Genomic DNA, 15910 nt, shown 5'->3' with positions numbered 1-15910 from the left:
GGATTGCGGACAGAATTTGTGGTACTTGTAAACCTGTGGTCAAAAATTGTGTGCATTTACAATTTAATACTTAGCTAATAACACATTATAGGCTGTAGCAACCACATTACATAAAGGTCACATTTTGAAATTTTAATGTTATACTATTTAATGACCTTTTGGGTGTGTTTTGTTTGAGTGTTGAGTGTCTGTGTGTTCAGTATCTGTGTGTAAGGCGTAGGGGTCACAATGTATACATTAACATTTTATTTTAATGAGACATGTGGTCTCAACTGAAACTTCTTAAAGATCAGTGTTAGTTAATAACAGGGTTGAGGGTTCAATACCCAGCCAGACGCTGCCACTGTTGGGCCCTTGAGCACATCCCTTAAATCCCTGTGCTACTCCGGGTTCCACAACAGAGGGTGCCCACTGTGTTCAGTGTGAAGCAGTGGTTGCCAGTGGTTAGAGCAACAGGTTATTGATAACAGCATTGTGGGTTCGATACCCAAGTTGAGCAAGCTGTCACTGTTCTGGCCTTTTAGCAAGAGCATCATTCCCAAATGCACTGCTATGACTGCCCACCGTTCCTGGCATTTTTCTGTAACTTTGAGTGTTTGTGTTCGTGTACACAGGAAAAATCACCTCTCTGGACACCAGTCTGCTGCGGGCGTCTATGAAGCCGGGCTGGGAGGATTTGGTGCGCAGGTGTATTCAGCGTTTCCACCTACAGAACGATGGAGACATGAGCTATGCCAAACGGCACCAGCAAGAAGGTCAGAGTTCATATCTGTGTAATAATCAGAACAAAAAAAACTGGACATTTATATATGGGTGGTTTGACTTTTAAAATGAGAGCACCTTTTATTTAAGGCCACAATTCAACCAATGATTATTTATTAGATCATAAACATAATTCACTTTGGTTTAACACTAGTAATTTTAAACTGTTGCTTATTGTGTGTGTTTGTGTGAATTAAGTTTGTATGGAGTGTTTAATGCTGTGTTTTTGTTATGTGTGCAGTGCTGAGGCATGGTCAGGCCTTTAGTCCAGTTTACCGCTTCTCTCTGTCCGACGGCACCATAGTCTCTGCTCACACTCGTAGCAAACTGGTCCGATCGCCAGCCACCAACGAGCCGCAGCTGTACATGTCCCTGCACATCCTTCAGAGGTATGTTTCTTCACTGTTTATATTGCGTGTATGTTTATGCCACTGCTTGGTGCCAGTTTTGTGTATGTTAGGGCTGTGTATTGCCAAGAACCTGGTGATAAATGATATACATTATTATACAGAGCTTTTGATTCAGTATGTTGTGATACAGGATGCAAGGCAATATATTGGGACTAATCTAATTTTAGAAAAACTATCATAGTTTTATGTAGTGTGTGTGTGTGTGTGTGTGTGTGTATCTAATGTACCTATGATGGTTTGGGTAGTTTTGAAAGTTCCTTTCAGTATCATTGATAACCGATACTGTCAGGTTTGTAGTATTTTGGTGTTGACTTCTAATAACATACCTGGTTTAGATTGATCAAAGCAGTAAAGTAGGGAAATATGTTTGTATTTTATTAATATCATACATTTTATTAGTATAAAGTATGCTTTTCTGAGCATATCAAGGATCTTTTTGGAGTAGTAGTTTAAAATCTAATATTTACCAGTGCATTTTTTTTATAGTAATATCACATTCATGTTAATTGTTTATTTTGAATATATTATGATATAATATTTTCAACATATCGTCCTCCTCCATCCGTCCTCTCTGTGTGAGGGAGCGTGAAGTGAAACAATAGCTACAGTGTTCAGCAAGAGTACCATACAGATCTACATTAAACCCAGGCTGTTACTCAGGGGGGAGCTTTCAGTTTTTAAAACACAGCTTTTACAGACAGTGTAACTTCTCCCTCTAGTTTAGCCTTTTGCGCTATCAACAAAGCCCCCTTTGTGTGTTAATATCTGCGGCAGGCTCCTTCAACACACTGTGTGTAGCTATAAGCACTAGATCCTGAAGATTTCTCATCAGATGTTTCTTAAAAACCTCCTGCAACGCATCTGTCTAATGACGAATGTCACTGATATACTAATATCAATATCATAGCATAATAGTGCATTTGCATTGGGTTGCATTAGTTTAGGTGCAAAGTTTAGAGGGCTTTTCTTAAGTTAAACAGTGCAGTGTTGAGGTTAGCAAAAATGAGGTCAGCAGAAAGGTTATGTTCCTATATATTGTACGACAAGTCAATAATGTAACTAATGTGAAGAGCCTGTTTAACTGCATTGATTTGGAAATATGATGTTTTATTACAATAATAATTAAGCATGCATGCACACTTTTTTTTTTTTTTTTTCAACTTCTGTAACTCATCAGATCTGGGTTACAGGTGCTACTTACACAGATTGTTCCCAAATGTTTTATTGCAACACAATCGCTCCAACCGTCACTCCATCTTTCAGTTTTAATAAGATTTCCAGGCCCCACTGGGAGCATCTGCATTTCCAGAGCATTTGCTGTCACAACCATGCTTTAATTTTGCCATTGGGTTTGTTGAGAAATGGGTAGTGTGTTAATTTAAACATTCCACCTGTAGGGCTAGCCCAGTATCAAAAGTACTAATTCTTTCATAATGCTGCACCATAGTTGTGTATTCAATGCTAAATAATCAAATTATCTTTTTTCAATTTCAGGTTTGATGGTTCAAAAGTTCTTATAATAGTGATGGTGGCAAATTATGTATTCTCAGTTTGTGACCTTTCTTTTGCTGGTGTCTTTTCTAGGGAGCAGACTGTATGTGGCATGACGCCTGACATGGCTACTGGCCAACCTATGGGCAAACCCATGAACCCGATGGCCTCCATGACCTCGCCTAACTCGGCCGGTTCCTCGCAGGGTCAAGACAGCACCATCAGCAGCAACACCTCCACCTTTCCATCTCCAGGAGCCCCTAAAGATTCGACGGCGGTGGGTCCAGTTCAGGGTTACCGCTTCGGCTGCCCCGGCACCATGGGTCATGCTGCACCTATGCAGGGGGCCACACCTCAGGGTAGCGGGTACTCCCTAAAAATGAACAGCCCATCTCAGGGTAGCCCTGGCATGCTTTCTCCCAGGCATCGTGCAAGCCCTGGCATAGCTGGATCTCCTCGAATGCCTCCCCCTCAGTTCTCGCCTGCAAATGCCCTCCATTCACCGGTGCCCGTGTGCAACAGTAGTGGCAATGTGGGCGGTGCCCACGGGTACACAAGCAGCTCTCTCAACGCCCTTCAGGCACTCAGTGAGTGCCACAACATCAGCTTAGGCCCAGCTCTGGGATCGCCAGAAAGAAAATTGGCATCGCCAGCTAACCCAGCAGGTGTCAACCCTCACCTCCTGCACAAGCTGGGGGGCTCAGAGTCGTATGCAGATCACTCTCAAGTAGAGCATGACGGAAACGTTCAGGGAGATGGCAGCGAAGAGCAAAGAGATGATAAAGGAAATCCAGATTCTGGGGATTTGCAAAACAGGCTACCCGACAACAAAGGGCACACTAAGCTCCTTCAGCTTCTAACCACTAAAACAGAGCCCATAGAGTCAACCTCACCACCTCTGTTAGGTGGAGAACTCGGATGCAAAGATCAGTCTGGAGGGCCTGGAGGTCAGACTGGAGCTTCAGGCAGCCATGCCACATCGCTGAAGGAGAAGCACAAGATCCTTCACCGGCTCCTCCAGAACAGCACATCTCCAGTGGACCTGGCCAAACTCACGGCAGAAGCCACAGGGAAGGAAATGTGCCAGGATGGCTCGGGAGGGGGTGCTAATGTGCCTGATCTAGTCCCCAAACAGGAGCCCGTCAGCCCAAAGAAGAAGGACAATGCTCTCCTGCGCTACCTGCTGGACAAAGACGATAACATGATGAAGGATAAAGGTGTGAAAATGGAACCAGGAGAGATCAAGACGGAAGGTGTTAAAATGGGCGGGGTGAAGGTGGAAAAACCAGACACTGGATATGAGCGAACAGAGCAGGTGAGTCCAAATGGAATTAGTTGGGTAACTTCTAGGGGGGTTGATGTCCTGGGGAAGTGTTATCTGATTACAAACCACCTTTATGCTGTTAGTTTCTTGTCTTTTGGCCTAGTAAAAGGTGCTGCATGTAAGAGTACAACTATTCATTTGTTTTATACATGGTGCATATATATGTGGTGCAAGGTGCATGATCATGTGAGGTGTTAGTTTGTGACTGATGTTGAACACTGCCCAGCAGGCTTTGGGCTAAGCCTGTTAGTGGGTGCCAGATGGAGGTGACATTTTATTTCCATTTTCTATTTTTCCAGGCATTTAGTGTTCCTTGATCCACAGTTTGTATTTATGATTGTGACTGGCATCATTCAGTGTAGAGTCCCACACACACATCCTGTAGGTCACTGGTCATCCTGGGGACATTGGTCATTAATTTGTTACTTTGGTCATTTTACCAAGCTACCAATCTTTGTGTACCTGTCCATCAGGTTGCTTTAATTGTGATACAGCAAAGAGCCTGAATTTTCTGCTTCTTTCAGTCTTGGCCTTCTTCTCTCTTTCTCTCTCTCTTTCTCTCTCTCTCTCTCGCACACATACATACACACACACATTCACTCACTCTCACATCCAGATGTGATGGCTAATAGTCTGTCTCTCTCTCTCTGTAAAGTAGAGCACAGAGCAGATTTATCTGGATGGTGGAGACCCAGATTCAGGCGCTAGGCTAACAGCAGGGATATAAATGACTCAGTGGGCTGTAAAGAGAGAGGGAGAACGAGAGAGAGACACTGGGAGAAAATGAGACCCACACTCCCATTGCACAGGAAGCTGGAGCTGTGGGAAACTGGCAGCCATGTTCAAAAGTGGCACTGTGACATTTCAAAATAATAATCGTTTCAGTGGCGGCTGGCGCTGCCCTCTAGCACTGGCACTGGGCCCCCATCGAGCCTGATACATGCGTACACACATACACACCAGCCCTGTTCACACTCTTGAGAGACTTAAGAGACAGAGAAACTTTCATTTGGCCAGGGGGTGTCTTGAGTTATGATGGCAGAGGGGGGTTCTGAGTGAAGGTCAGTTCTCAGTGTATGCAGATAATGCTTGTGGATTCCCAAAGCTGTTAACATAACACACATCTATTACCAACACCCATTACACTCACACACACACAACACAAATAAAATCTCAGACAAATTACCTGAATGCTTTTATGTATGTTGATGAATGAAGAAACCTGTACTATGAAGTATTAAGAAACTGGTTAAGCCCTTAGACTGATTTCTGAACCAGAAGTTGTATAAACTGCCCTCAGTGTCAGTCAGCTTTCTGTAGAGCTGCTGTTAGTGCGTTAGTGTAGCATCCTCTCTGCCCTGCAGTTCCCAGGAAAAACCCATGAGTTCCTGTGAAAGGGCCTCCTGAGCGAGCCGCACCATAGGGCCCTCTCCAAGGAGAGAGTGATTAGAGCTCAGGAGGATCATGGTGGGAGGGCGACTAGCAGAATGATGAGAAAGATGCTGAGGCACGAACACACACATGGGCAGGGCGGATTAGCTGTTTCCTTTAAAAAAAAAGAATAGGTGTTCTGCTAAAATCCAAAGCCACTTGCTGTGCAGGTGCGTCAGGCAGCAGTATGGGCACTTACTTTTAGACTGGGATTTCATGTATGTACTGTAACAGTAGATTAACCTTTATTTATAAGTAGAAATAAAATTGAATCTGAGGATAATCTTTTTAACTCCTGCTCCACATGTACACAAAAGCGAGTCAATTGGTGACAGGGTGCTAGAATTTGAAAACAAATGATATTAAGTAAAGAGACGCATTTAACGTAGCTGATGACGACAGGATGTAGTAAAGTTTTCTCACTAAACTGCAGTGTGGAAGAAATAAAAAATAACTGGACCAAATGTATACAACATAATTACAAAATACTTTGGACTTTTAGGTGTGAAAAGCCTTTAAAACAGAAGTGCAGCTTGCTTTTAGCTTTACAAAAAAAAAACTAGCATTTAGCATTATATAAACAGAGGTTTGGTTCACTTTTAGCCTCAAACAAAAGTGTTGCTAGCATTTAGCTTTAAAAACAAAAGTGCACCTTACTTTTAGCTTTTGAAACAGCTAGCGTTGAGGTACAGAAACAAGAGTGGGGCATGTGTCTAAAGCTTAGCTTTAAACTTCAGAAGCAAGTGTTAGCATGTTGCATCATATTGCCAAAAATTGGATAGCATTTATCATTATAAATCAAATATGCATCAGAAACAAAATAGTAGCTAGCAATTAGCTTTTTACAGGCAAGTACGGCTGGTGTTTAGTTTTAGAAACAAATGTGCAGCTGTTGTTTCTGAGACCACAATAAGGCTAGTATTTAATGTAACAGACAAGGTGTGGTTAGAATGTAGTTACAGAGACCAAAGTGTTGCTTGCTTTAAAGTTTAGTGTTAAACTTAAGTGTGGTTACCTTGTAGCATTATAAACAATAACTGACTAGCTGCTAACATTAGCCTCAAAAACAGATGTGCTAAAAACCACAGTGTGGCTAGTGTTTAACTTCAAAAACAATAGTGTGTCTAATGTTTAGCTTCAGATATAGCAGGGCAGCTAGCATTTACTGTCAAACAAACATGTGGATAGCATTTAGCTTCAGGGCAGTGTGTACAAAAAATCAGAGTATTAGCTGGTGAGGTCCCTCTCTCTTCCTGTCTCTCTCCCTCCCTTTATGTGAATTATTGATGAGTGAGAAATCAGAGCAGCGTTTGTGATCACGGTCACACTACAGTCTGTGTGTGAGATGTATTACAGACACACTGTATGGATAGATTTGATTGGAGTTAGTGTTTTAATAACTTGGACGAACCTGCATTCAGGGGGGGAAATCATTCCTCATTACAGTCCAGTAAAAGTAAAAGATGGACAGAGTTTAATCTGAGCTAATTGGTTAGTCACTGCAGGCCGCTTATGATTTACTTCAGTTCTGTTTTCGAGTTTCTTTCTGTACAGTTAAATTAAAAACAGCATCTGCCTTTCTCTAAACTAAAGTTCTTTGGTAGTTTCACACAGGAGTTTGCAGTCTGGCGTAGTTAACTTAGTAATGAGAGCTCACTGTAACCAGTTAACTGCATACAGAGAAATGGAGAGAGTTGTGGCCCAGGGTTTTGAGGGCAGAGAGATGGGAATAAATGCAGTGAAAGAGAAAGTGGGAGAGAGTGAGGGATGAAAATGAGAGAGGGATATGGGTGTGTTATGAGGTATGCATTAATAGTTGATGAGTTTGAGCTGCTGAGCCTTCATTAATTTACTGTTCTGTAATAGAGATGTCATATGTGCTGCCCCCTGGTGGCAGAGCCTAGATATTATTCATATTATCGAGCAATTTAGCCATTTTTCCTACAGGTGCTGCCTGAGAGATATATATTCGCTTTAAAGAACAAAAAAAAGAATGTTAAGTATATTTTATGTACATAACGTTCGAGAGAAAGTTTTATACTGTCTTTATTTATTTATTATTTTTTTTAGCTTTTCTTGTACAATTTATACAGCTTTTACATTTGCATTTTCAGATTATTAGTAATGCCTACCACATTTGGCTGTACAAAATAATGAGATTTAATTGTGGTTAGCTGCAACAGAAACGTTGCTTCTGATCTGTAATTACAAAATAAAAAATAAATAATGCCATTTAAATTGGCTATGCACAATTATGTGATTACTTGTAATTTGTTTGAATTAATATGATCAATTGTCTCTAAAATAATGGGGTCAATTTTGATTGACAAGCAGATTTTAAAACAATGTCAATATTTCTGATTAACTGTGATTTAATAATGCATTTGTAATAGAAATAATGAGATTAATTATGATGGATAGGAACAAATATTTTTGATTAATTGTAATTGAAGTTTTATTACTGCTTTTGATCGTACAGGATTTCAGGATGCTGTCCTTTATTGGTTTTGGATATTTAATAGCATTATGCTTGAATAAGAACACATTGAAGCTATAGCCAAAAAACACTTTGTGTGCTGTGTGAAGTCATGCTGCGTTCTGACCTGTGTGTGTGGGTTTCAGATATGTTAAGTTTGAAGTGAAAGAGCTGATGTTGTGTGTTGGCCTTTAAAATGGTAACTGATCCAGAGCGAATGGAGTAATATTCAGCCTCCTTTAACTCAGTGTGAAGGTTGGCCTAGATTCCTCTCTCTCTCTCTCTCTCTCTCTCGCTCTCTCTCGCTCTCACTCTCTCTGTCTCTGTCTCTGTGTGTGTGTTCAACAGGAAAGCGTTAGCTGCATAGCGTGTGTCCTCCTATCTGTATGGTGGGATATAAGTCTCAGGTTTTCAAACCCCACTGTAACACGTAACTATAGATTTTACAGGGAAGGGAAACAGTTGGTTAGTGAGGTCTTCACTACTGGATTTTGGGTTTGCCCAGGAATCAAGTTTACCACTGTTAATCAGGATTAAAGTTGCACATTAAAATTGTTGATTGCAGTTAATTATGTAGTACTGGTCTAAACAAAATAATTTTGTTTAAAGAGTGTAAACCCTTAAATACTTTATGGTCTTGATCAGGTAAAAAAATAGTGAGATCATCAGCCAACGTGTCCAACTACACTTAACGTTAGTTGACTGGCCAACAAATAAGGCAATACATCTGTGGTGGCTCAACTTCTGAGATATTTTGTTGTTTGTTTTTCTTGTAAATCAGAAAAATATATAATTTTTTAAATATAATATAACTAAGACTGGGCTGTATGATCAAAGATTTGTATCACAGTATGTTTTTATAACTCATTTACATTTTTCATATGTTTTAGCTGTGCATGTAATAGTTCCAGAATCTAAACATGTATAAATCTTACATACTGTATTTAATTTTAACACAATAAAGCTGAAGTTCTTATCTGAAGACTTTTTAAAACTTTTTTTTAGTTGTTATATTTAATTTTTAATTAAGGTGAAATGAAAATCTTAAATCATTTTTGATTCTGTATTGACTTTTAACTCTTTGTTTTTGTGTGTGTGTGTTTGTGTGTGTGTTTAGTCGAGTGAGCTGGATGACATCCTGGATGACCTGCACAACGCTCAGCCAGGCTTATTCTCCGAGAGCCGGCCCGTTTCTCTGCCTGCTGCAGTGGACAAGCAGTCCATCATCAATGACATCCTGCAGATCACTGGGGAGGGCGGAGCCACGCAGCAGCAGAGAGTAATGCATGTCATGGCACAGCAAAGTGAGAGACACACACACACACACACACACACATACATTTGCATTCACACATACATGTGCAGATTAACTGGTAAAGGGACTGATGGCGTGTCTAAACTGTGATCACGTACATAAACAACACTGCTCAGTTCTTACAGTCTGGCTGAGTTCTTAATCTTAGCGTAGACTGTGGAAAACATTTTGTCCAGGCTGATTTATTCAGACTATTTGAGGTAGTTTTTAAATATTTTGAACTTTTCAATCACTTTAGGGCACATTTTTTACACAATCAATCAAAGTAAATCAGTGCATAGTGTGTGAATACATCGGTGTAGGTTTTTACTGTAACAATGTCAGACTATGTGCACGTCTATATTTAACTTATTTCAAGCCAGAATGAAACTCTTAAAAGTGGCTTGTTTGATTTTAGATGGTTTATGGTTGTATCTTCCAAAGTAAATACAGTCTGAAATAAGAATCCAGAAAGCTAATTAATATTGTTTATAGCATAGCTACCTACCTTTCATGAAAGTGTTGTATGGGGACCTATATCGACTGCCTTCCAATGAATTGGGGCTGAGTCTGTGGGTAAAGGTAAAAATAGTTTATAGAATCTAGAAGTCTCCTCTTACATTTTGTGGAGGGAAAACTCCCTCCAAAAATTGATTAAGGGGATATGCTTGATGCTGTAACGATATTAATTAAGTGACTCCATAACTGCAAATTATGTGGCCAAGAATGTTCTGTTATTATTTCCTCTGTACAAAATAGTAGTCATTTTGTTTAGTTTTTATTTATTTGTTATTGGTGTAGTTGTAATCTAGATCAATCGATCTGTGGTTACACCAAATGTTCTAACCAAATAACCAGAAAAAAAACCTCCCATGCCCCACCCCCTTAGTAGTAATGAAAATAATGTAAATTTATAAATAGTTTGAAATGGGACTGGTTTCTTCTACAGCTCCTGTAAACAATCAGTTCAGTCCACGTTGTAAGCAAGTGTCTACAGTCCTTAGCACTTTATTACCCTGTTTGGCCCAAGGTTATTTCTTTCAATATGTTAAATGTTGTTATAGCTGTTTTTTGTGTGTTTTTTGTGAATCTGTATCATTTACCGTGTTAATTTGTGTGTTTAGACTTTAGTGGTCCAAGGCATCCTGGCCGGACTCCTGGGCAAAGTATTTCTCTGGAGATGAACATGGCCGCTAAAGCTTCTCCAGGTCAGTACCCTCTAATGAGGAACACCAGCCCATACTCCCTGATGCAGCAACAGCAGCAGCAAGGCATGCTGGGAAACAAAGGGGTCATGCACAACCAGCCCAATATGCCAGGTAAGTGGATCTCCCCAGCCAACCACACACACACACGCACACAGAGCGAGACGTTTAAAATAATATTTCTTTTACTCTCTTACTCCTCTCTTTCACTCTTTCTCTCATACACCTCTCCACCTGTCTCTCTGCCTCACAGTGATGAGTGGTGCTGGTGGACGTGCAGGTCTCCAGCAGGATGTGTGGGTGTCTCAGGGGTCCGGAGTAGTCAGCAGTTCACCATCCTCCGCAGTTCCCCCCACTCAGCCTCTCCAGCAGGGGGCACTGCAGGCCCGCATGGCTCAGAATGCCAACCCCAACATGGGAATGAGAGCCAGTGGACAGCCAGGACCCCGAGCCATGCTGCAGGGTCAGATGATGTCCAATGGTAAATAAATACAGATGTAGATATAGTCGTGAACTCAGCAGGGGGATTATGGAAAAAAAAAAAAAAAATTCTCAACATATTTATATTTTTATTAATTTTTATTGTTTATCTTGTACTTGCGTATGACATCATAGTCATATTATATATTAAATAACAAATCATGGCAAGATTGTAAAGATATTATGTGATTTTGGATTTAGGTTTATACAATACATAGCCGTTTTTAACAGTTCTGAAGTTGAAGTAAAGATCAGCTTTTGACTTTAGTCGCAATTGGAAAGACAGGAGTATGTGTTTCCAGTGATGGGATTGGTTTGATACTGTTTAACACCAATCTTTGTTAGACCAATCTTTCTTTGGCCTAGCATGTTCTGTTTAATATACACACTTGCATATGAAAAGTACTTTTAACAAGCTTTTACTCATAGCAAGGTGACGTGCAATATCACATGGGAGTGTTTCTATGGGACAAAGCAAAAAAAAAACATGGGACATAATAGTCCCATGTCTCGTGAGTTTTCTCATCTCGTGAGATTTGTCACTAAACTTTTGCTTTGATCAGGAATCGTACAGGCATGTGTTTACTAATAAACAATTGTACACCTATATCTGAACATCAAGCTTGATTGGTCCACAGCTTATTTACAATCTGTTGTCCTGAGCTAAACCTACCAGTGCAAGGGTAAAGGGTGCAGTGAAGGCTAATCACTTGTTTCTTCTTTGTGAGACATAAAGTTAGGTTTTTATGATCTTAGGTCTGATCTCTTTTTCAGTTGTTCTTTCTTTAAAGCTTGCTTTGTCTTCTCATGCAGCAGATCCTCCTTAACATATTTGTATGCATGTCTGTGTCTGTTCCTTTGTCCTGTTTCTCCTCCAGCCCAGTCCAACATGGACATGGACATGAGCCTGACAGGCCCCCCGTTTCCCCAGCAACAGCAGCAGGCTCCGCCCAATCAGACGGCTCCATGGCCGGACAGCATGATGCCCATAGAGTCGCTGCCACTGCCCTTTGGGAACCCGAGCAGGTAAACAGCTTAATTACTGTCACCGCCTCCTCCGCCAGCACACTGCACTACAACTCCCTTCTCTCTCACTCTCTCTTTCTCACACACACACACACACACACACACCTGCCATACTACTCCAGTCTATTCAGTGTTCAGACTAAAGGTGCACTCAGATTTACAAATAAACAATCTGCGTTAGGTTAACCTACTTGCAACATTAAGGAATTCCCTGGTTAAAAAGAAGCTCAGATGCGAAATGTCTGTTCTGTATTAATTCCAATATTTGATATCTTTTTATTCACTTTTAGACCTGTTTACAGTGCCCCTCAGGAGGACGTTCTCTGTCCACCTGAAGGTCCGGCTGATGAGGGGACGCTGCTTAATCAGCTCTACACTGCGCTGAAGGACTTCGATGGTCTGGAAGAGATTGACCGTGCACTGGGCATTCCTGCATTGGTTGGACAGGTACAGCTCCATCTTCCCAGCCCCTGCCTCTCTCAGGACCTAGGCAGATTGCCTTAAGACAAAATAGTTTTCTGTAGTATCTGCACTCTACACACACAAAATACAAATGACTGACTAATCTGTTTGTTCTCAGGGTGGTCCTGTAGAATCTGATCAGTTCTCTGGTCAGGATCCCAGCATGATGATGGATCAGAAGCCCCCCATGTTCACCCAGCAGCAGTATGGCCCCCCACAGCCCCACATGGGTCAGGGTGGTTACCCCCCTCTGCAGGACCCCAGTGGCTACCACAACATGGCAGGCCCAATGGGACAGCGGCCCGGATTCCCCATGATCCGAATGCCGTCCCGACCGGGATTACGACCCACAGCGGTCATCCCAAATCAACCGAATGCACTCAGGCTGCAGCTGCAGCATCGGCTACAGGCACAACAGGTACATGCTCACAGTTAGACTAGACTGCAGCGATAGTGCTTACTATTTAGAAATCAGTTACTATACAGCTATATTTTTTTTTTTCTAATTTCCATTTCACCTTATGCTGGTGCATTCTGGTGCCATAGTTAATAATTAATACAAATTAAATTCAAATAAGAAATGATTTTTTTTTTTTTTTTTATATGGTCCTATGCGGATGCACACTGGAACTGGAGAACTTACTCAGTACTTAGTAGCAGTGTTTTCGGAGCTGCTGCTGCTGCTGTTCTTCTTAAGTTGTTTTTTGGAAAGCTATTTTTATTTTTACTGCCATCATTACTTCACTGCAGGAGAAACATTTAACTTAACAGGGGGATTAGGATGCTTCACATCTGTGTTTGAATTGCCACTATCTGGAACTCTCATGCATTGTTAATACAGTGCAGTGTAGGACTAACTGCCCCCTGCTGGATATCTATGGAACAGCTGCTTGACCTTGTTTTGCATTTTATTGTTTCCAGGTCTGATTTTCTTTTATTTCCATATTGACCACTCGTTGCCTCTTTGTCACTACTGAGTGTGAGTTCTTTTTATTTATGGTGGAAAATCAAGCCTTTTAATTAGTGAAATAACAGTGCATTTACCTGTTAAAATACCTACATTCAGCTCATTCAGGTGTAGACCAAAAAGTCCCATTTGCAGCAGAGCTGTCAGCATAAAATCATAAATCATTCTGAAAATCATAATGGGAAAAAAATAATGGGATGTGCAATGTCAAGTTATATTTTAAAGCATTTTTGCAGCTTAAAGGAAAATGAAAATTCACTCTACAATATAGGTAGAGTGTATTACTGATAATATGACTTCTGTTCTGATTTTTTAATATCACAATATATATAACAGAAACAAATGTTGCAATGCCAGTTTTTTTCCAGTATTGCGCATCCCTAATCCAGTGCCTTGTTTTTTTTTTTTTGTTTTTTTTTGGTCCATTAATTTAGATTTTCCCTAAAACAGCTATTTGTTTCAGCAGATAACTGTAACCTGTACATCAAATTATCACCTCTAAGCACATCCTCACAGTTTGTTTCTCTTTCTCTCTTAGAATCGTCAGCCCATGATGAATCAGATGAGTGGAGTGTCAAACATGAACCTACCTCTAAGACCTAATGTTCCGAATCAGGTTTGTTCTGAATGAATCAAATGATTTTTTATGTTTTCCTTTTTGTAACTGTATTTCAAAACTGCAAGCAGATCTAAAGAAAGTATGCTTATGATGCATGATGTATTATTATTGGATGTATTGGAGGCTTTTTAACTCTTTCTTTTTATTACAATTACTTAAAAAAAACTAAATAAATTAAAAGTAAATTATGTTTACTTTATTCACAGCCACCCTTACCAAGCCATACCTACAGACACCCTTTACCCAGGCATACCCATGTCCACTGCAGAAATATATTATTCTCTTTCTTTCTCTCTCTCTCCCTCTCTTTCTTTTTCTCTCAGGGGACCATAAACGCTCAGATGTTGGCACAGAGGCAGCGGGAGTTGCTCAGTAATCACCTGCGGCAGCGGCAGCTGGACCAGCAGCGTCTGCAGCACCATCAGCAGCAGCAACAGCAGCGCAGCATGGCCATGCGAACCCCAGGCCTCAACATGCCCCCCAACCTGCCTGCCGGCACTGGAGGTCTGCCCGGGGCCATGAGTAACCCACGGATCCCACAAACCAGTGGCCAGCAGTTCCCCTACACACCCAACTACGGTACCGGCCTGGCCTCTCCTCCGCCCTCCACCAGTCCCTTCTCCCCTGCGTCCCCCAACCTGCCCGCCCCCCAGCTCCTGCCCCATGCCCCCCTGCATGGCTCCCAGATGACTCTCGCTAACCAGGGCATTCTGGGCAGCGTGGGTGGACAGTTCGGGCCCGTTATGAGCCCCCAAATGCAGCACAGTGCCTTTCAGTTTCCCAGCCCAGGTATACACTGCCTGAACTTTCTCTCTCTGTGTGTCTGTGCTTGTATACACACACACACAAACTCACACACTCCACTCTCAGATTATACTCTTATTTTAGTCACTACTATGTGTGCTCACGTGACCGCAACATTAATGAAGTTGTTCAGACAGTAGGCTGTCTTGATTAGTTCAGTATTAAACATAAACTCTGTTGAATGAGTTAAGATTTAGCAATAGCCCCTGACCTGCCAAGGAGCTTTGGTGTGAATCACCATCTTATTTTATAGTCATTTATTAGATAAGCTTTGTTCAGAATCTTCAGAAAAGGCCTAGCCTGTCACTGCAATATAGCATATTTCAAACTGCCTTTTAAAGCAAGAGCTTTTAAAGTAAGGGCATTCTACCCAAATCTTCACACAAAGCAAGCAACCAGCACACACACACACACACACACACACACTGTAAAATAAAGTATATATGAGCCTTTGCACTTTCACAATCACACACACACACCTGACAACAGCACTACAGCCTAATCTGAGTACTCCCAGCTCTCTCATGAAGAATTAATCAGCTGCTAATTAATGATAAACTCTGCTAATGTGAGTTGTGATCCGCCAGTTGTGACTACTGTGACTACATCATTTCTTGGTAATTAAACAAATCATACCACCACTTTATAAGTGGCCTTCAAAAAGGTTGACTCTTAATGATGTAATATTTTTTTATTAATGATTTTATTACAAATCAAAATGTGCAATTATAGCACAGATAAAGAAAAAACATGTGACCTGTACTTCTGAAGAGTGAGTCCCATATTGGTCCATACTGTTGAAGCTCAGATGTTTCAGGTTCCTGACGTTCCTGTAGGTTCTCAATCAGTCAGTGTTCTACCTGTTGAGATCAGTTTAAAATCATTTATGTTTATTATCAGAATTATACTCACATATAGAAAAACAACATTCACATTCTGAAATCTGATGTGAATGTTAAACAGTATTAAGCTATGGACTGATTTCTGCTGAAGCTGATTGAGAACCCACAGGAAGATCAAAAAACAGTCACACCTGAGCTTTGCCAGCATGGGTTAATATGGACTTAATGTTTGGATTTAGGTGTTGTTTGTCTATATAATAACAGTTATTCACAATTATTCAAAACCTTTAGAACCTTTTTAAGGACAGTCGTATAAA

General features: G+C 41.0%; 1 protein-coding gene across 2 annotated transcripts in view; it reads left to right on the top strand.

Annotated features, from left to right (window-relative positions):
• Positions 1-15910, top strand: part of ncoa2 (nuclear receptor coactivator 2) — an 81566-nt gene that overhangs the window by 55771 nt on the left and 9885 nt on the right. Inside the window, exons 9-19 of one of the 2 annotated variants that reach the window (XM_007260112.3) lie at positions 615-755; positions 1004-1151; positions 2757-3978; positions 9012-9198; positions 10313-10507; positions 10647-10874; positions 11752-11899; positions 12190-12346; positions 12480-12779; positions 13867-13944; positions 14271-14526. In XM_007260112.3, the coding sequence (XP_007260174.3) occupies positions 615-755; positions 1004-1151; positions 2757-3978; positions 9012-9198; positions 10313-10507; positions 10647-10874; positions 11752-11899; positions 12190-12346; positions 12480-12779; positions 13867-13944; positions 14271-14526 (3060 nt within the window). Of the gene's footprint in view, positions 1-614; positions 756-1003; positions 1152-2756; positions 3979-9011; positions 9199-10312; positions 10508-10646; positions 10875-11751; positions 11900-12189; positions 12347-12479; positions 12780-13866; positions 13945-14270; positions 14737-15910 lie in introns of both variants that reach the window. The other variant, XM_007260111.3, reaches the window with a different exon arrangement.

This window comes from Astyanax mexicanus, chromosome 1, assembly GCF_023375975.1.
Source record: "Astyanax mexicanus isolate ESR-SI-001 chromosome 1, AstMex3_surface, whole genome shotgun sequence".
Lineage (NCBI taxonomy): Eukaryota > Metazoa > Chordata > Actinopteri > Characiformes > Acestrorhamphidae > Astyanax > Astyanax mexicanus.
Note: the sequence above shows the minus strand (reverse complement) of the source record. Positions and strands in the feature narration are given on the sequence as shown.